This window comes from Pelophylax lessonae (assembly GCF_965119305.1).
Source record: "Pelophylax lessonae genome assembly, chromosome: 1".
In the NCBI taxonomy this organism is placed as follows: domain Eukaryota; kingdom Metazoa; phylum Chordata; class Amphibia; order Anura; family Ranidae; genus Pelophylax; species Pelophylax lessonae.
The window spans coordinates 555,179,067-555,199,528 of NC_138768.1; the positions used below are offsets into that span (position 1 = coordinate 555,179,067).

At 45.7% G+C, this 20,462-nt stretch overlaps 1 protein-coding gene across 2 annotated transcripts in view; it reads right to left on the bottom strand.

The window, feature by feature from the left end:
* Positions 1-734: 734 nt before the first annotated feature.
* MLLT1 (MLLT1 super elongation complex subunit) overlaps positions 735-20,462 on the bottom strand; it is an 80,668-nt gene continuing 60,940 nt past the window's right edge. For both annotated transcript variants that reach the window (XM_082248217.1, XM_082248218.1), the window contains 3 exons: positions 10,624-10,695; positions 10,463-10,534; positions 735-3,162 (listed from right to left, as the gene is read on the bottom strand). In XM_082248217.1, coding sequence (XP_082104343.1) covers positions 3,034-3,162; positions 10,463-10,534; positions 10,624-10,695 — 273 coding nt within the window. In that variant the 3' untranslated portion in view covers positions 735-3,033. The remainder of the gene's footprint in view (positions 3,163-10,462; positions 10,535-10,623; positions 10,696-20,462) is intronic.

Sequence of the window (20,462 nt, forward strand, 5' to 3'; positions counted from 1 at the left end):
GAAAATCATACGATCTGGTATCTTATGAGAAAAATGTATCATGTTTGGTCCTTTCGGATAATTTTGCATGAACTGTCTCAAAAGCTGTGTACCAACGATCAGATTATCGTACTATCACTTCGAAAGCAGTATTTTTGTCTAAATTTCTAATCGCATGTACTGGGCATAAGACACACCCCTTGGGTTTCAGGGGTGTTTGTTACTGTGTCCAATGCGGTGCACACAACTTCCACAGAGCCATTATTTTTTTTCTAGATGAGAAAGTTAATGGAAAGCTCACCTACTGTGCACACTAAATCCAGGAACTGAAGCTAACATATACTACCATAGGTTTCTTTGTTGCCGTTTATGTGTAAATGGTGTGTTTCACAGGGAGTAGAACCAACATGCAGGTGTGCGGTTTTAATATTATACATAAATAGTAAGGCTTATGGGATGGTAACTAGGTTTATGGTCTTCTATCATTTACATTTAGGCAAAACTGTGTGTATTGGTTTAGATAGGTGTGATGTCTGCTCATCTTTTTAAAAAAGGTAGAAAACCTTGAAACGTTAAAAAAAGAGAGGAAGAAAACTGTACAGCATACAGGGAAGGAAAAAGTGAAGGGGTCAATAGTATAAAAATATAGTTTGCTGCAGACTGGAGTTCTGCTTTAAATGCAGTATTTGATACTGATATGCAGTCAATGTAAGTAGAGCTAAATAAGGGGGACAGCAACATTTTTTTTTTAAAAAAAAGAAGGCCTTTGCTGCTAGAATATGCAATCTTAAAATTACTATGATCCTTCCATAAGCCCAGTTATGACTCACTAAATGGGGATGGCAAAATTCCCTGCTAAAGAAATGACCAAAACAAAGAGCATTTACAAATCCGTATACGTAATATAAAAAGAGCACGGCAAGTAAAACTATGAAAGTCAAGTCAAATATTCCTTTCGCTCAAAAGGTTACAAATCAAAATATGTATCATGAAAATACATGATAGTTTCCCTTTAAGAAGCTGGGAATTCTAGGGGTACCTGCTAGAACCAAGAGAGTCAGCAGTGTCCTATGTAATTACTCTGGTTCCCACACAAAGCATTTTTTGCCTGTACTTCCTTCTGCTGTCCACAAAGTAAATAATGGTAAAACACGTAAAAAGCCCTTCCAAAAACAGAATGTCATGTTTATAAATTACACTTTTAAATGGCATAAAATCACTTCCAACTTGCAAATTTTGAATCACTTGCTAAAATAAAATAGTATGGTAAAGACATACGATGATTTAAAAAGGAAAAAAAATCCTTGTTCCACCCTTAACCATCAAAATAAAAAAAAGAAAGGGTAACTGCTTCTTCAGGCCCTCTTATACATAAAATACATACATACATATATATAATATATATAATATACAGCTTACAGATTCAAAGTTCCGTAATGCTTCCAAAGCTGAGTGTAGCCAGTGCTCTATCGTGCCTTGCTCACCATAAATAGTATAATCTCCACCTAACTTGCATCGCGAATAGTATACAAAACACTTAACGTGGACAAGAGAGAGTAAAAGAGGAGGCATTACCAGAGATTATTCACAGTGAAGAATACAGATTACTCCTGTATTAAACTGCTTGGGGGAGGGGAGGGGGGGGGGGGCGACTCATGCTTTCGGCAGGAAATCTGGAGATTAAATACGGAGCAACAGCATCATAATACAAAGATACAATTTTACCACACAGGTAAAATTACACAGATGGCTTCACTTCTCAATATGTGCTAAAATAAGAACAGTCGGTGTTGTCCACAGCTGCCAATCAGATTTAAACAGACATTCCAACAGTTCTGTGTTGATAAAACATGCCATCTATTGCGACTTTAGCTCCTAGTATTCTTTCCAACCTAAGTTTCCAGAAGTTAATTTCTGATTGGCTGCCATTGGTTATTGCCTACACTGATCATTGCAAATTATTAAACAAACCCATTAGTGTGTTTGCCAATATATATATATAATATGCACATGTGTTTTTCACGCTCATACACATCTGCAGATATCCTCTAAGACATTGGGGCGGATTGACTAAAGGCAAATAGCTCTGCAGCACCTGCACAGTTAGTAAATGAGACGAGTCTTCACTTTGCAAAGAATACCCAATCACATGCAAGGAAATAAAAAATTGATTGGATGATGAAAGTCAGCAGAGCTTCCCCTCATTTGCTAAACTCTGAAGCAAATTGCACTTGCAAAGTGTACAGTCTATTTGCCTTTGGTAAATCCACCCCATTGTTTTTCAACTCTGGTCTCCAAAGATCATTAATGCTGGCCACACACTTTGCATTTTTCTGACAAATTTGGAGCCTTCCAGCAGCTTTCAACTACACATATCCACCTTCCACCAATCGGTTTCCCATTTTCCAGTGACAAAAAAAAAAAAGATTAAAAGTGGCATTGACATTGAAATGCTAAAATGCTTTTCTGGCACTGAAATGGTTTTCGATTGTTCTTCCCTAAAATTATAATCATTTGGTTGCTCTGAACTGGAAAGCATGAACTGGTAGCAGATTGCTCCAGATGAAAGCTGATAGAAAACTTCAAATATTGCTAAATTTTACAGACCATGTCTCTTAGATTTCTAAAGAAAAACAAAGTTGCATTAATAAACCTGTAAATGAAGCATTCTAATTATTTCATCTCCGATTCTCTAAAGACATCATAAAAGCATGCACTGCCATAGGTGCCTGAGCACTGGAGCTCGAACCATTTCTACACCACTCTCTTACATAACTTGTAGAAGCTGTAGTGTCTTCAGTGCAGATTTAAAGATGTAGTGTGAATGGGAAAAAATATGGTTTAAAATTTCTGGTAAAAGATGTCACTTCGTAAAATGCAGCACACTGCACTGCAGGAATAATCCAGAATAGATGATCCTTATTTGCTGGGTTCAGCCCAATCAACTCCAAATGTGCACTGACCATGGTAACGTCAAGGAATAAGGGTTTTATGTCAAGAATACACAGCCCACAGCATGTTCTTCTCGCTCATACTTTCCCTTCCACCCCAGGGTCATGTGGCACCAGCTTCTAGGTAACTCTGTAGCTTGCGAACAGTTGTTTCATCCAATGAGAAAAGATCAAAGTCAAAAGTTGTGTTTGTGACATTGAAGTGGCCTGTTTCTTCTATAAGATTAACGATCTGAGGAGGAAAAGCACACACAATGACATAAACATTGGCTTTAAATTTGCATTTTGAATTGGTTTCACACAATATATTACAACTTGTCAAGAAACTCCAAAACTGTCAGTTAAGTGTCTACCACCTGCCAAATGGGTGGAATATTTTCTAGAAATCCTAGAGTTTCTCAAATTGCAAGCACCAGTGTCACACTCAGTGGTTACTGCATTTTTCTTTAATCATGGCAAATCCAGTGCTTTACTTAACCGCTTGCCGACTGCGCACAGTATATTTACTGCGGCAGTCGGCCCCGGCCAGGCAGAGTGACGTAGGTCTACGTCGCTCGCCTGTCACTCCTTCCAGAGCCAATAGCGGGCGGGCGCGCGCCCGCTGAGGCGCGCGCCCGCCTCGGCTCGTTCACGGAGGAGTGCTGGAGTGTGACTGGCGGACCCGATGTCCGCCGGTCACACTACGATCGCCGGTACAGCGGGAGAAAGACAGAGCGGCTTATGTAAACAAGCCGCCTGTCAGTTCTCCCTGTGTAAAAGTGAAGATCAAACAGTTCTACTATGTAGAACTGTTGATCTTTGTTTTTACACTAGTAGACCTGTCCCTGCACAGTTAGAATCACGCCCCTAGGACACACTTAACCCCTCCCTGTCCAATACTGTTAACCCCTTCCCTGCCAGTGTCATTTTTGCAGTAACAGTGCATATATATAGCACTGATTACTGCAGTAATGTCACTGGTACCCCCAAAAGTGTCAAAAATGTCAGTCAAGGGTCCGATCTGTCCGCCGCAATGTCGCAGTACCGCAAAAAAAAATCACAGATCGCCGCCATTACTCGTTAAAAAAAAAAAACACCAAAAATGACAAAAATCTTTCCCTTTGTTAGTAAACGCGATAACTTTTGCGCAAACCAATCAAAATACGCTTTTTGCGATTTTTTTTTACCAAACATAGGTAGCGTAAAACAAATTGGCCGAAAATTTTAAAAAATTTTGATTTTTACATTTTTTTTTGGGGGAATTTCATATAAAAAAAAGTGAAAAATATTGTTGTTTTTGCAAAAATTACGCTCTTTTTTTGTTTATAGCGCGTGATCAAAAAATCGCACAGGTGATCAAATACCACCAAAAGAAAGCTCTGTTTGTGGGAAAAAAAGGACGTGAAATTCGTTTAGGTACAGCGTCGCACGACCGCGCGATTGTCCGTTAAAGTCACGCAGTAAAAAAATCGCAAAAAAACCCCTGGTCTTTTAGCAGGAAAATCCTCCGGTGGTAAAGTGGTTAAGTCATCTGCCAATGTCCAGCTCAGAAACAAGAAAAGGTGGAGGTAAGATGCAGATAGTTGCTTAGAGAGTGTGAGAAGTTAAAATGACTGTAATGGAGGTAAGGGGTCTGCTGCAAAGAACAGAGTTAACAACATGGATGCTGGTGGTATATGCAGAGCTGTCTTTAGAAATCAAGGGCCTCCATACAGCCTACCTGAAATGGCCCCACACCCCAAAAATTTCAAAAAACAATATTTACACTAAAATCATTATTAGCAGGCACAAACATCACCCATCTGCACCAAGAATACCCCTATCCACAGCTCTCACCTCTCTGCGCCTAGAATACCCACTCGTACCACAGCTCTCACCCCTCCCAACAGAGAATATCCCCCATCCACAGCTCTCATCCCTCTGCACCTATAATACCCCCCAATTAACAGCTCTCTCCCCTCTGCACCTAAAAAATACCCACTCGTACCACAGCTCTGACCCCTCTGCACCTAGAATAGCTCCACCCACAGTTCTCACCCCTCTGCACCTAGAATACCCCCCTCCCCCAACCACAGCTTTTACACCTCTGCACCTAGAAGATCCCCCCCCCCCCCATCCACAGCTCACCCCTCTGCACCTAGAATACCCCCTCCCCCAACCACAGCTTTTACACCTCTGCACCTAGCAGACCCCCCCCATCCACAGCTCACCCCTCTGCAACTAGAATACCCCCTTCCCCCTTCACATCTCTCGCCCCTCTGCACCTAGCATACCCCCAATCCCCAGCTCTCACCCCTCTGCACCTAGAACACCCCCCATCCAAAACTCTCATCCCTCTGGCCCTACAATACCCCTTATCCACAGCTCTCATCCCTCTGCACCTACAATACCCCCCATCCACAGTTCTCACCCCTCTGCACCTAGAATACCCCCCCCCCCCCAATCCAGCAGCTTTCACACCTCTGCACCTAGAATACGTCCCCCCCACAGCTCCATGGACCATGGCATACAAGTGGGGCTTTAGCCGGGGGGGAGGGGGTACATACACAGGGAGTATCAGATGTCAGCAGAACAGGGAAGGAGATCAATGTGGTGGGGCAATTATAGAAGGATGCCTCTGCAGCTGTTGGAAGGGAGAGAAACCGGCTTTCGGCTGCTGCAGGGAGAAAAAAAAAGACACAGTGTATCCTTTAATTGCCTTGCCGCACTGATACCTTTGCTGTTCGGTCCCATACAGGAGGACCAGTGATACCCCCCTATCGGGGGCCCTGGTTATATGGAATTATAGCCATGTCTCATGTGTTTATCAAAATAGGAAACCTACTCAAAACAACTGGATTTTTGACTTACAGTAAAATCCTTTTCTCTCAAGTTCATTGACAGATGCAGCTCCATATAATTCTTAACCATTGGGTTATGCTGCCCCCTACGGGGGTAGAACACTAGGCAGGAAAAAGCTTTACCACGCCAATGGGGCCGTCCCTGCAGGCATACAATCAAACACACTGCTATAGGTTCCAGTTTTGTTGCAAGCAGTGCTTAGAGGAAAAACCTCAACCCACTCAAGATAGAGGGGGGGGGGGGGGCTGTGTCTGTCAATGAATTTCAGAGAAAAGGATTTTACGGTAAGTCAAAAATACAGTTTTCTCAATCGTTCAGCGACAGGCGCAGCTCCATATAATTCTTGACCATAGCAGTATTTGCATGAGGGGTGGGAAAACAACGCAGAAAAAGAACGTAATTACGAAAAAGGCTAAAATTTTAGCCAAGCATTGAACATGGAGCTCATCCAGGAACAACTGGAGCTCACCTGGAACAAACACCATCAAAGAGACAAAAGTCTCTTTCAAACAGCAGCCTGCAAAGCCTTGCGGCCAAAAGAAGCATCCGAGGATGCCAACACATCTACTTTATAGAATGTTGTGAACGTGTGCGCAGATGACCAAGTTACCTCCTTGCAAACTTGTATCACTGACGCCTGGTGGCGAAAAGCCCAAGAAGCGCCCTAGTAGAATGCGCCTTCACAGGGAAAGGTGGAAAATGACCCTTCAGTGAATAAGCCTGTACCACTGTCTGCCTGATCCATCTGGATATGTTCACAGCAGACGTAGACGATCCCTTAGGAAGAAACGACTGATTAGGTCGAAGTACCACTTTATCTCTGTGGACCACCAGATAAGGTGAACGCCAGGATAGTGCCACCAATTCAGATACTCTGCGAGCAGAGGTAATAGCCACCAAAAAGGCTACCTTTTGTAAGAGTCTAAGCAGAGGAATCTCCCTTATGTTCTCAAAGGGAGGTTTTTGAAGAACAGACAGTACCAAAGGCCAACTGCTGTTCAATCCCTGTTTGGAGAAAGGCCAAAATCCTAGCCACCGAAACAAAGCGAGGATTCACATTTCAGCGATTCACACCATGAGATAGATCTTCCCGGGAGGTAGATTTTCCAGCCTTCAACAGTGTAGGAATCACCGAGTCAGAAAGACCCCTGTCCTTCAACACCTGGCTTTTAACAGCCAAGCCATTAAAGCCAGTGACTGTAAAGCAGGATGGAAGATCAGCCCTTGAGACAGCAGATCTTCCCTGAGAGGAAGTTTCCAAGGAGCATCGGCGACCAACCTTACCAGATCTGCATACCAAGACTGACGAGGCCACCAGAATCCTCGGCAGGAGCTTAAGTGGAGGCAACGCATAAATCAGCCGATACTGACCCCAAGGAGCCATCCGAGCATCTGTGGCGTCAGCCAGAGGATCCCCAGACCTGGCTACAAACCTCTGTACCGTTTTGTTGAGTCGAGAGACTAACAGGTCGACGTCGGGTGTCCCCCACCGGACACATAGCAGGTGAAACACCTCCGGGTGCAGTGACCATTTCCCCTAATCCAACACCTGACTCCTCAGGTAATCTGCCTGCCAGTTCTCCACTCCTGGGATATGCACGGCAGAAAGGGCTGGAACAAAATTTTCTGCCCATTTCAGGATCTCAGCCACCTCCCGAGCCACCAGGACACTCTTGGTGCCCCCTTGATGATTGACGTAAGCCACAGCCATGGCATTGTCCGATTGATGCCAAACTGGACAACCCTGCAGATGATTCACCAGTGACTCAGGCAAATTTTTAAAGCTTTATCGCTATGAATTCCAGAATATTGATCGGCAGCCTGGACTCCTCCACGGTCCAGGACCCCCGGACAAACAGGCTGCCCAAGCACTTCACGGTCCAATACAATAGAAGGAAGGATTTGCCCTGGCGTAGGGGTAACGAGTGAAGCCACCACAGAAGAGCACTCCTTGTGCTGTGAGTCAACCGAATCATAGTGTCCAAGAGGAGATTGTCCAGGTACCCCAGTACCGCAAACTCCCGCTGTCACAGTAATGCCAATATCAGAGCCAACACGTTGGTGAAGACCCTGGGGACGGAAGCGAGACCAAAAAGTAACGCCACAAATTGATAATGTTCCTCTCCTACAGCAAAGCGAAGAAAACGCTGGTGTCTAGCGTAATGAGGGATGTGCAGATTTGCGTCCTCCATATCGATAGAGGCCAAAAAGTCCCCTTGGTGTAGGAGCGCCACTACTTGGTGAATGGAATCCATTCGAAACCTCTGTATCTGCACAAAGCGATTCAGAGTCTTGAGGTACAGAATAGGATGCACTTTCCCTTCTTTTCTAGGAATGGTAAACAGGTTTGAATAAAACCCTTGAAAGCGTTCCCGAGAGGGAATCGGCACAACCACCCTTTGCGACAGCAGATCTTGTACCGCCTCTCGTAGATCCCTTAACTGATCTGAAGATAGGCGTAGATTGGACGGAAAGAATCTGTCCGATGGTCGGGACCTGAATTCGATCTTGTAACCCGATCGGAGCAGCTCATGGACCCATTTGTCATGAATCAAGGAGGTCCATGGTTCCGGACAGGAAAAAAAGACATCCCCCTATTCCAGATACGGGTGAGGGCATCCCTTCATGCAGACGGAGATTCGTCCGCAGATCTCGAGTGGCCTGTGCTCGGCTTACCTGACCACGTCTTCTTGGAACCCCCAGATGACCTAAATGGCATAGGTCCTTTCTCCCACGTGCCAAAGGACACGAAGGGGCCACCTGTGTGCTGAAAAATAAAGGCCCCGTCTATTACGTGGTGACTTGCCCTTAGCGGATTCCAACAAAGACCCAAATAGGCGGTCCCCTGTAAAGGGGAGATCTGTAGAGCCTTTTAGAAGCCTGATCCGCAGACCAGCTTTTTAGCCACAACATGTGTGGGTACCATTATTGCAGATGCGCAGGCAGAGTATCCCACACAACAATGTCCCCACGGCACCCTCCCGGTTCAGGGGGGGGGGGGGCACCAGGTAGTCCATATTTCCACCTCCCTGAGGAGGGGGAGAAGGGCAGATGCCCATCTTCTGCTCTATTACCCCAGTTAGCAGCTCGGTCAGCCTGCCTCGAGTAGGCCCCAAAGCCATTGTCTAAATTTGGGGCCCAATCCAGTCGCGGGTCTGCCGTCAGCTCTACCAGCAGTTCGGACAGCTCGGTTAGGAGCTCGGACAGCTTGGTCAGTCACTCAGACAGCCAGCTCCATCAGCCGCCAGTAGGCCGTAAGCCGCAGCCTCAATTTTTGGCCCGATCCAGGCCGCGTGAGGTGATCCGTCGGCATCCACCGGACAGCTTGGTCAGGCACTTCAGACAGCTTGACATGGTACTCGGACAGCTTGGCATGGTACCCGGACAGCCGCGAGTAGGCGGCAACCCGAAATCTCAATATTCAGCCCGATCCGGCCGTGTGAGGCGATTCGCCGGTCAGCTCAGTTAGGCACTTTAGACAGCTTGACATGGTACTCGGACAGCCGCAAGTAGGCCGCAAGCCATGGCCTCAATTTTGGGCCCAATCCGGCCGTGTGAGGTGATCCGCCGGTCAGCTCAGTCAAGCACTTCAGAAGGCTTGACATGGTACCCGAGCAGCCGCGGCCTCAATCTTCGGCCCGATCCAGCCACGTGAGGGGCAGACCCACGAATATAGAAACATCCGCTCCCCCTCAAGGCCTTTAACTGCTGCAGGGAGCTCAAAAGACATCCCTGCCTCAGTCACTAATCCCCAGGGGGCCGGGAACTTGCTCAAAGACCCCCGTTTGCGATCCGGACAGCCCGGTCAGCAGCAACCGCATTCCACCCCCCCCATACTGTAGCAAGTGGCAAAGCCAGCTCCTACCAAACCCCGGGAGGGGGTAGGTTGGGGCCAAAAGACCACCGTGACTGTTAGAGGAGCTGGGGGAATGGAAGGGAACCCGGGTCCGACCATCCCAAGGAGGGACCCATGTCCATCCCAAGACCGCAAGAGCTACGGGGGGACACTTATCACCATACCGACGACATTGGATGGGCGCCACTCCGGACAGACTACCTCTCCACTCGAGGTGGGGGTGCTGATGGCCAAGGGGTATGCTGCGACTCAGGGCAAACCAGGTCGTGTGTGTCCCAGCGAGGTGTTTCACTCACGGGATAGCCCCCGTCCATTGGAGCTCTATCGTGGCGAGGCCTAGCGCTGGGCTATAAACTGCACACGCTCACTGGCCGGGCTGGGAGAACTTCGAGATCTAGCATATCCAGTCTGTAACCCAGGCCAGCTGTGGATTGCAGTTCTCTCAGGATTATAACTAGCTAAAAAAGTTCATTTTTAAACAAAGGTTCCCTTTAAAATAAAAAAAGACAAGCTAAGACCGAAGTCCCAGCCGGGAACTAGGTCCTACTCCTAAACTAGGCAGAAGGAGCCTATAGCAGAGTGTGTAGGCGTGGTAAAGCTTTTTCCTGCCTAGTGTTCTACTCCTGTAGGGGGCAGCATAACCCAATGGTCAAGAATTATATGGATGAACGAGAGAAAATTACATTTTGCTAAGACCAAAAGATAAAGTTCCCCCTCTCGCTAACAGACAGAACAGAATTATTTTACAATTAATAATTTTAATTGATAAATACAGATATATGATAACCCAATCTAGCGATTTCCACACAGAGCTCTCCTCCCCTGCTTCATGCTGTAAGAATATGAACACACACACCTGTTGCAGGATGTTCCTCTCTCGCAGAGCCATCAGCCTTCTGTGCAAATCCACCAGCTCATCTGTGTATGCCTAAAGAAAAAAGGGAAACAGAAGACAAAAAACAATATTGCAAGCTCTGCTAAATAAAATACTTGAGAAAAAAGTTAGCTCAAGTTTACCTTGTCATACACTCCCTTCTTCAACATTTTATCTGACTTGCTGCAAGTCTCTGGACTTCTATGGCCGGAACCCTACATAAAAGGAACAATATGGATATTTTGAATAAGTTATGCATATTTATAGCTGGGAAATATTTTTTTGACTACAGAGAACATACTGGGTACAATGCTGACACACCAAAACATTTTAAAAACAGAGCAGTCAGCCAGTTGTAATTTGTGTTACACTACAGGCATGCAACAATCACCAAGCCCAATTTGTATCTATAGGCAGCTTTAATATAATGTATAAACACATCTGCAGCACTCAGATTTTTATGACTAACCAAAGTTTCACTGGGGTATAAACTATTACCTCACCAAAATTTTGCTTGCCAAGAACAACGTCCATTTTTATTCATCTGAACTGTAAGCACCCCATCCTGTCACCTAATTTCTCAACACTTTGAACTGAACCCAGATTATGTTCTACATCCTGTGTGTCAGTAAACCTTAAACAAATATGGCCAAACTCCTTTAGACATACACTATATTGTCAAAAGTATTGGGACACCTGCCTTTACAGGCACATGACATTTAATGGCATCCCAGTCTTAGTCCATAGGGTTCAATATTGAGTTGGCCCATCCTTTGCAGTTCTAACGGCTTCAACTCTTCTGGGAAGGCTGTCCACAAGGTTTAGGAGTGTGTCTATGGGAATGTTTGACCTTTCTTCTATTTGTGAGGTCAGGCACTGATGTGGATGAGATGGCCTGGCTCGCAGTCTCCGATCTAATTCATCCCAAAGGTGATCTATCGGGTTGAGGTCAGGACTCTGCAGGCCAGTCAAGTTCCTCCACCCCAAACTCACTCATCCATGTATTTAAGTACCTTGTTTTGTTGACTGCTCCAAATGATTTTGTGGAGAGGAGATTATGGCGTGGGTTTTTTTTTTTCAGGGTTTGGGCTTGGTCCTTAGTTCCAGCGAAGGAAACTCTTAAGGCATTAGCATACCAAGACAGTTTGAGGATGGCCCCCTTCCAGCATGACTGCGCACCAGTGCACAAAGCAAGATCCATAAAGACCTAGATGAGCGAGTTTGGGGTGGAGGAGAGGAACTTGACTGGCCTGCACAGAGTCATGACCTCAACCAACAGAACACCTTTGGGATGAATTAAGAGTGCAAACTGCGAGCCAGGCCTTTTTGTCCAACATCAGTGCCTGACCTCACAAATGCGCTTTTCGGAAGAATGGTCAAACATTCCCATAGACACACTCCTAAACCTTGTGAACAGCCTTCCCAGAAGAGTTGAAGCTGTTATAGCTGCAAAGGGTAGGACAACTCAAAATTGAACCCTACAGACTAAGACTGGGATGCCATTAAAATTCATGTGCGTGTAAAGGCAGGCATCCCAATACTTTTGACAATATAGTGTATATCCACTACACTTTTGTCAGAAAACTTAAGAAAAAAATAGATTTTTGACCAAGCCATAGATGACTGGGTTACATGCTGCTAACTTCAGGCAATTGGACACTGGCAAGCAGAGCTGTAAGGACCCCATATAACCCATCTTACTCCCAACAATCCTCAGTTTTTGGCAGGGAATAAAAGGATACAAAGATGGTGATGTCCTGTGTCTTATACTGTACTCAAAGAAAATTATTTTACAGGCAAGTCAACAGTACAGGACACAGCTGAAGCTATAGATGACAGATGTCCAAAAAAATACAACATTGAGGTTGGCAACACAGAAAACAACAACATGCCCATAAAACAGAGAGGGGAACCCCAACCTAAACAGCAGCAGCTTGAAGCATTTTATGACCAAAGTCAGCATCAGTGGAGGCATGCATGTCCACCTGTAGAATCCACGAATAGACCAGGTGGCATCCTTACAAATCTGGGCAGCAAATGTCTGACCCTGAAAAGCCTAGGAGGCACCCACAAACCTAGTGGAGTTCATCCCTAAAGGAAAGGGAGGACCCCTATCCTTCAAGCAATTGGCCTAAACAAGGAACAGTCATATCCACCGAGCAATGGTGGAACAAGGGGCAGCCCCTCGCGAGAGCCTCCTAAAAGGACAAGGCAATCCCATTGCCCAAACTAGGTTGTAGCTGACCTGCACAGCATGAACCACATCCAGACAGTGGAGATACACCTTTTTTGGCAAGCTTCAGACAGGAGGGTAGGAGGATATCCTAATAAGGGGGAAAGAAGAGACCATCTTGGGCAGAAAGGAGGCCCTAGGTCTCAAGACGACCTTATTCTTGTGCAGTACCACAAAGGGTTCCTTGCACAATAATGCTAACAGCTCCAAAACATGCCTGGTAGAGGCAACAGCAACAAGCAAAACAACCTTGTGCATGAGAGGTGTGGAGGACTTTAAAGGGCTGCGAGACCAGGATGATCTCATGGGAAAAACAGAGGGTATCTGGGAGAAACTATGTGAGTAACCCTCTATACAAAGGCCTTTACCATGGAGTGAACGACCAGCAAACACTGGAAAAAAAAGACAGCCAAGGCCAGAATCTGACGTTTGAGGGTGCTCAAGGCCAATTACTAATCCATACCTGACTCGGTGGAAATTCCCCTGCTCACATCACACAAAACAGGCCTTCCAGGTGCGATGATAGACTATATGAGAAGTTAACTTCTGACAATGGAGACGTTTGGGGCTCAAGTCCATCAAGCCCTTGTCCTTCAAGACTAGGCTTAAAGCGGAGTTCCGGCCACAAAATCGACATAATCAATTTTGTGGCCATCCGCTTGCTTTTCTTCACCTGAAAAGGAAATGGATAGTTAGGATTTTTTTTTTTTTTTTTTACTTACCTTGTTATTGTAGAAAGAAATACTCACCTTTCTTCCACTTCCTCCCTCGGCGGCCGCAGCCCGCGCCGTCACTTCCGGTTTGCAATGATTCCTGGGAGCTGAACGTCATCGCTCCCAGGAATCAATGTGACGGCACCGGCCCCGCTCGTCACTTCCGGTGCAACGCCGCATTCCCTGCTAAACAGCTTCTGGGCATGCCCAGAAGCTGTGGAGGAATACGGCGCCGCACCGGAAGTGACGAGAGGTGCCGGTGCAGGCGCATTCTGGGAGAAGAAGACACGGAAGAGGACGCAGAAGAGGATCGCGCTGGCTTCAGCTGCCCACAACAGAGATGGCAAAGCTGGAGAAGAAATTTTAAAAGTGAGTATTTCTTCTTACAGGTAAGTGCGAACCGGGAGAGATCAGAGGCTATCCATTGTGGAATGCACTAGTCCTGACTGTCCCGGGGGTATGTTCATTGGATTTTTTTTTTTGTGGCCGGAACTCCGCTTTAAGCAAATAGGCCGTCAAAAACAGAAACACAGAAGCTGGATGATGGACCAGTCACTGCAACAGAAGATCCAGATGGATCTAAAGGACCCACAGAGAATCTGCCAGAAACTGAAACAGGTTCGCATACACTCGGACTCGATCCTGCAAAGCAGCCGAGGAATAATATTCAATAGAGGGAAGGCATATATTTAATTTATATTTAATTTAAGCCCCTGAAATAGCGAGGTTGCTAGCCTTTTTAAAAAGAAATGGCTGCACTAGTTGCCCATTTATTTCTCTCAAAACAAGTAAAATATTCAGATTTGTATTCCTCCAAAATATACTTAAATGCATTTTAAAAAGACAGTCAGTCAATAAAAACATTAGGAAAAGCTGTAAGCAGAAATAAAGTGCAAGTACACTGAGGTATCTGCACATACATTCAGCAACTTTCAATATCCTCTTCTACACCCTAACACCAGGACACTAAACAAAGCTTCAATACTACCTGGAAGTGTTGGAGCTTTGTCTGCTCCCTCTGGCTTTCTACATTTCTATTGGCCCATTACTATTATGGGCTGCCTTGCTAACCAATAGAAATGTGTGGGAAGCAGAGGGTGTGAGCTAATTGTGATAGATGTAGTATGATAGAAGTTTGTTTCGAACCAACCTCTGTGTATTGACCAAATCTTGTAAAGGTTGCAAGTGACATAATATATAGAATGAATATGTTTTTAAGTTAAATACATATAAAAAACTTAAGGGTTACATTGAATTGAATATTTAAAGCTAAATATTTTTGAAGGCTTTTGGCCACTGAAAAACTCAGGATCAGCGAATAGGGGAGAGAATTTTGTATTTTATCAGACATTTCCTTATTCACAGATCATGCTACATGCAGTGTAATCAACTTATAGGCTTTTGTTAATGGAGGGAGCAGGGGGCAGGTCCCTGTCAGATCTTTTTTGCTGCTGTTCACAGAAGCCTAAAGCCTAGTACAACCATACACAAGCCGAATGGGGAGCGGCATTGACTGGTTCAATAGAAATCAGCCCGTGTGTACTGTAGCCGGCCCAACAGAAGCCAAGCGGGTTCTGTTAAAGGGGTATGACCAAAAAAGGTCTCCGATTGGCTGAGAGCGCTGATCGGATGCCGATTGAAAGACCTTTTTCGGAGAGTTCTGGGGGGGTGGGGGGGGGGGGTGGGCGTGGTCTGTCCCTGTCAGAACACAATAGCACAGAAGGGGAGATCACTGTGCTACCATTGCATTGTTAGCACAGCGGCTTTTCCTTATCTGTCAGTTTTATTTCGTTCAGCCCACTGGGTTGGAGGAAAAAAAACTAGTAGTGTATACTAGGCTTAAGGGTTTATTACACCAGCCTGTGGTTTATAACGCAGCGGCTAGTGTGCGGTGTGTTCCATCAGTAATGACTGCTCTGTACTGCACTGTTTTTTTTTTTTTTAAATGAACTTTAAATGAAATGTCACACAGACATTTCATAAAGTTCAACTGGTCACGAGGCAGTGCCTTGCTCTGACCTGCACTAAAACAAAGTAGTGCATGCACTACTTTTTCAGTGCACCGTGCCCACATAATACCGCAACGCAGTGGTGTGAATCAAGCACACAGGAGACAAGGTATTTTGTCATGAGTTCAGACTGCGCTGCACCCTCCACATCTGGTGGGAATGGAGCCTAAAGCTGGATACACACTGTCAGTTTTCTTTAATTCAGCCAGCAGGCAAGCACTGAGCTGTCAGAATACACTGATCAGTGCTGCAGCTGATTGGCTGCAAGCCACTGATCAAACAAGGTTTTCCCACAGTCCTAATCCAACAATTTGCTTCTGTCTAATCGGCAACATGTGGAAATCGTGTGAAACACATCTACCATATCCTACCCTGCTGTACCTTGCACCTTATATGTGAATAAAGAACTTCTTCATTCAATCGTTTGGTGGTGTGCGACCAATTTCTTCATGTATAATTGGCAGGGCTACACACCGATCAAAATGCTAGCAGTCCCTGCCGAACCAGCCAAATTTCAATCCATATGTACCCAGCTTCCTACAGTTTCCAGCTGCCTGCCAGACATGGGACATAGTTATTTACAGGTAAGTGATGTGACTGCAGCTATAGGCACAAAAAGAGGACATTTAGACTTACCTGTAAATTCAATATATTGGACTACAGAACAGCAAATTTATACAGTACCATGGGCGCCTCCACTATAACCCTAACCCACTCCGTGAGTCCTCAGTTTTGTAGCAAGCAATGGAGTGTAAACCAAAGAATGGAAGGGAGAGTGGCCTGTGTCCTGTACTGTTCTCCAAGATATGGGATTTACAGGTAAGTCAAAACTCCTCTTATCCTAATCGTACAGTACAGGACATAGGAAGAGTATTCAGACATAATTGATTATTATCAAGCAAAGTATAATAAAGATGGGCAACAATGAGGCAAACAGAACTATGCCAAAAGGCCCACCAACAAGGGTCAGATGAACCTTGCAGCCAAAAGCTGCATGAGCAGAAGAGGCTGTGTACCTGGTAAAACTTTGCAAAAATTAACAACTGGGCTACAAAAGCTCTGTGCCAAAATGGTCAGGAAACTCTCACCAATCTGATGGAATGGGAGCATAAAAGCACAGGAGAAGATTTATATTTGAGAATGTAAGCTCTTGCACTCAGATTTTATATCCATTGTGCGATAGTGGATTTTAAAAAGCAGGGTGTCCTTTGCAAGGTCCTGAGAACACGACAAACAGGGAATGCGTCTGTCTTTTTAAAGCAGTAGTCTTGAGCTATACTCAAATGGCTCAGACTACATCCAGGTAACATAGAAGGATTTCCTTTGAATTCGTATTCAAATCATCCCCCACAGTAATTTCCTCTGCCCCCTTTTCTCATCACCCCCTACAGTAGTCCCACCTTCAAATCACTCTCTAAAGAAGAGACCTCTGCCCTCTTCACAGCATCCCTCACAGTAGTTTACTCTACCCCACTTTGACATCACACGCCCCCCACGTGTTCCCTGTCCCCCCCCCCCCCCACAGTAGTGACCTCTGCCCCCCTTTCACATCAACCCCCACACAGCAGTGTCCCCTGTCTCCCTTCACCTCACCCCCCAACAGTAGTGTCCTTTGTCCCCCCCACCCCACAATAGTGACCTCTGTCCCCCCTTTTACATCACCCCTCACAGTAGTGTCCTCTGCCCCTCTAATCCCTCCCACAGTAGTGTCCTTTGTCCCCCGAAGCAGTGTCCTGTGCCCCCACACAGTAATGACCTCTTGTCCCCCTTTTCATCACCCCCCCCTGGAGCGGCACCCAGCGCCGGACAGCAAAGCAGGGAACGTGGTGGCAACCTGCCCACGGTCCACTGGTAGATCGCGATGGACAGGTTGCAGCTATTTTGCACATACAGATAGTATTGTGCACAACAGATCCCAGTGTAACTGACTTGAAGCTTCTGCTAGTTGCAGTGGGTCCTGCTTCCAGAGTAAGAGGAGGAGTGCCGTTTCACTCTGCCTCTCAGTGCAGCCGGAACTAGAGACTAAGCATCGGCTTATGCGGCTGGCTGATGCCTCCATGGCCACCTTCTCCCTCCCAGGCCATCGCTGGCTGGACTGCATCTATGTAAGTAGTTTCTCTGCTTAGTCCTGCACCATGCGATCACCTGCCTGTGATTGACTGGAAGATCGTGGTCCACAGGTTGCCGACCCCAACTCTAGGGGATATCCCCGATAGGTTCAAATTGTGATATTTGAACTGGGACATTTGTGACACAGGTAGAAGCAAACTATAACAGACGTTTCCATATTCTTAGCAGTGTGGGTGCCCCTTCACTGTGAAGAAGGCTTTGGTGGAGGCTCTGTGGTCTTGGTGGGCCATGCCTTGTGCTGAAAGGAAGAGCTGGAGGAGCAAGGGGGCCCCTGAGAAGGGTGGTTATGGGGCTTTCCGCTGTAGAAGTCAAACCTTCCCACCTGTGACCTCTTTGATGACCTAATCAAGTGCCTCACCAAACAGATGTCTTGCTTGGAAAAGCATACAAGTGAGGTGCCTTTCTTTAGCTGTCCAAGCTTTTAGCCATATGATTTTGTGCATATGAATAAAGATTAGAAAGATTCTGGAAATGTGTCTCACGATAAGTTCTAAGATATTCACACAAAAAAATCAGAAAGGTAAGGAAATTGCTGTAATTTCTCCATAACAGCACAATTCTGAACTACAGGGTCTTGCTGGTTGTTCATTGTTCAAGTCGATTAGCTTCAGTTTGACATACTGAAATTGCAGATAACTGGTTGCAGAACTGGGCTGGCAAGAATAAAAAGAGCCTTTAGGAGAGTCTCCGATTTTCTATCAGAGGAATCTTTGAAAGGAACACCATCAACAGCAACAGTGAAATGTTTCTTTGGGTTAGAGAGGACAGTATCAACTATAGGACTAAATGACTTCTTTGCAAATACTTTTTCCATGGTTACAGTGAGGGGTCATCAGGGACTGAGCTCCATAGTGATGAACCATAACCCTACTTTTAACTCAGTAGACTGAACCAAGTGCCAGGGTGAGTGCCCATTTAGGATCCAGTACCCCGAAGCAACATTACAGGTCATCCCCAGTCTGTGTAAAGCTCAGACGGTTTTACCAAGCTTACACCAGATACACTGCTTGCATGCTGGCATTAGAAGATATTGGGGGCTTGAATAAAGGATCGCAAGTAAAAAAAGTATAAAAAAAAAAAAAGGAGTAAAAGCAGAACATAACTGGTAACCTTCATTCTCAGCTTGAGGTGTGATTACAATTTAGCCCTTGCTCAAGGACAGGAGGAGCCTGAAAATGGCGCCGGAAAGAAACCAGCTCTAATTCCAGGAGCTCCCTACCCCAATAGACGAGTAACCGACCTACATGCCCTCACTCCTATGTTGCCTCCCTAGCCCTCTCTAGCCAATTACATGAAACATCCAGTGACAGCTTGTGCCAGCCTGCAGAACGGACACTCAGTAGCCAGTAAGCGGGGAGCAGAGAGTCGGGAGTGGCCTGGAGCTGCTCAGAGTCGCCGGTGACGAGGGGCGCAGGAGGTGTGTGAGAGACGCATTGGTGCCGTAGTGGGAAAAGAGGGAGAGGAGGGGGAGACAAGTGCCTGATAGCTCGGCGGAGGGACGAGTCACCTGGCTGGACGCAGGGAGCTAGGATCCTGGTCTGGCAGACAAGCCAGCTTCCTGAATACTCCCTCCTCAAGTACCGTGAGAGCTTGTAGCGTGGCTAGATGCGAGCAGCCACCATGGAAAGGGAGGGGGAGAGAGAGAGAGAGCGCATCGCCAGAGCCCGCAGGTGCTGGGAATCGAGGAGGGATTGAACCCAACCTACAGCTAGCCGGCAGCTCTAAAGGTCAGAGGCCCCACAGTGCAAAGGCCTCCAACCAGCAACAGAATATAAACTCAGAACACAATACAACAGTACTACAAAGTGTCCTAACCCATCGGGGAGGACATAATATCGGTCCAGGACTGGGACGAGCGGCACTTCCCTACCCCCACCAGTGGGTTTCTCTCTTTTCTTTATTTCTCTTTTTTTCTGTTTTTTTTTTTGTGGTTCTGCAGTTTAAAAAAAAAAAAGTGAGATATATCGTTGAGTAGGATTGATCCCGTATTTATTAATGGTGGGGCTAAAGTATGGACAAAGTGATAATATAAAGTGGCAAGAAACAAAAAATAGGAACCTTGACTTCAAGGACATAGGTTTTTAGATTGTGGAGGAAGGAAGGGAGGAAAGGATTGGGAATAAGGGAGCACTGAAGCTTAAATGCAGTAAAGCTAATGCATTGGATTTAGGGGCCTCTATTTATCAAATAGAAGATCGCTCTGGAAACTATAAGTGTTAATTTTTCTACCTCAAACCCCCCAAATGCCCCTATAAAAATAAACGGACAGTGCACAGAGCAAAAGTGGAAAAGGGGATTTGGAATAAAAAAAGGAGTGATCTAAGCCTATAATGAGAAGCAAAGCATTGAAAGGAGCAGGGTAACACCCCCCCCCCCCCCCGAAGATAAGTGCCAGCCCAGGTACAATACAAAAATATATGATCCATGATGGTAAACAAGATAGTCCATCACCGGAAAAACAGTTAGGAACCTGTGGAAAACAACTGGCTGGGACCAATAAAAATGGACAGGATAGGCTTTCAATGGGAGCCAACAGCTTACACTCATCAAAAGAGGGTCGACAGAACGAAAGTGAGATTGAAGAATACCAGGGAGCTAAAGCCCCGCTTCCAACAAAAACAGAGTTAGCAGATATGTTTGCTAAACTGGAACAGTCCTTAAAGAAAGATATGGCAACGTTACATGGAGATCTGGGCCAGATACTAAAACGGGTAGAAGAAACCGAGGTGAACTGGATGACCACACTAGAGAAATAAAAGAATTTAAGACACAAATGGAAACACTACAGATAGAACAAAGAAATATGAAGTATAAAATGGAAGACCAAGAGAACCAAAACAGAAGGAAAAATCCAGAAACATCTCAGGAAGAGGATCTAAGAAGTATAATAAGGAAAG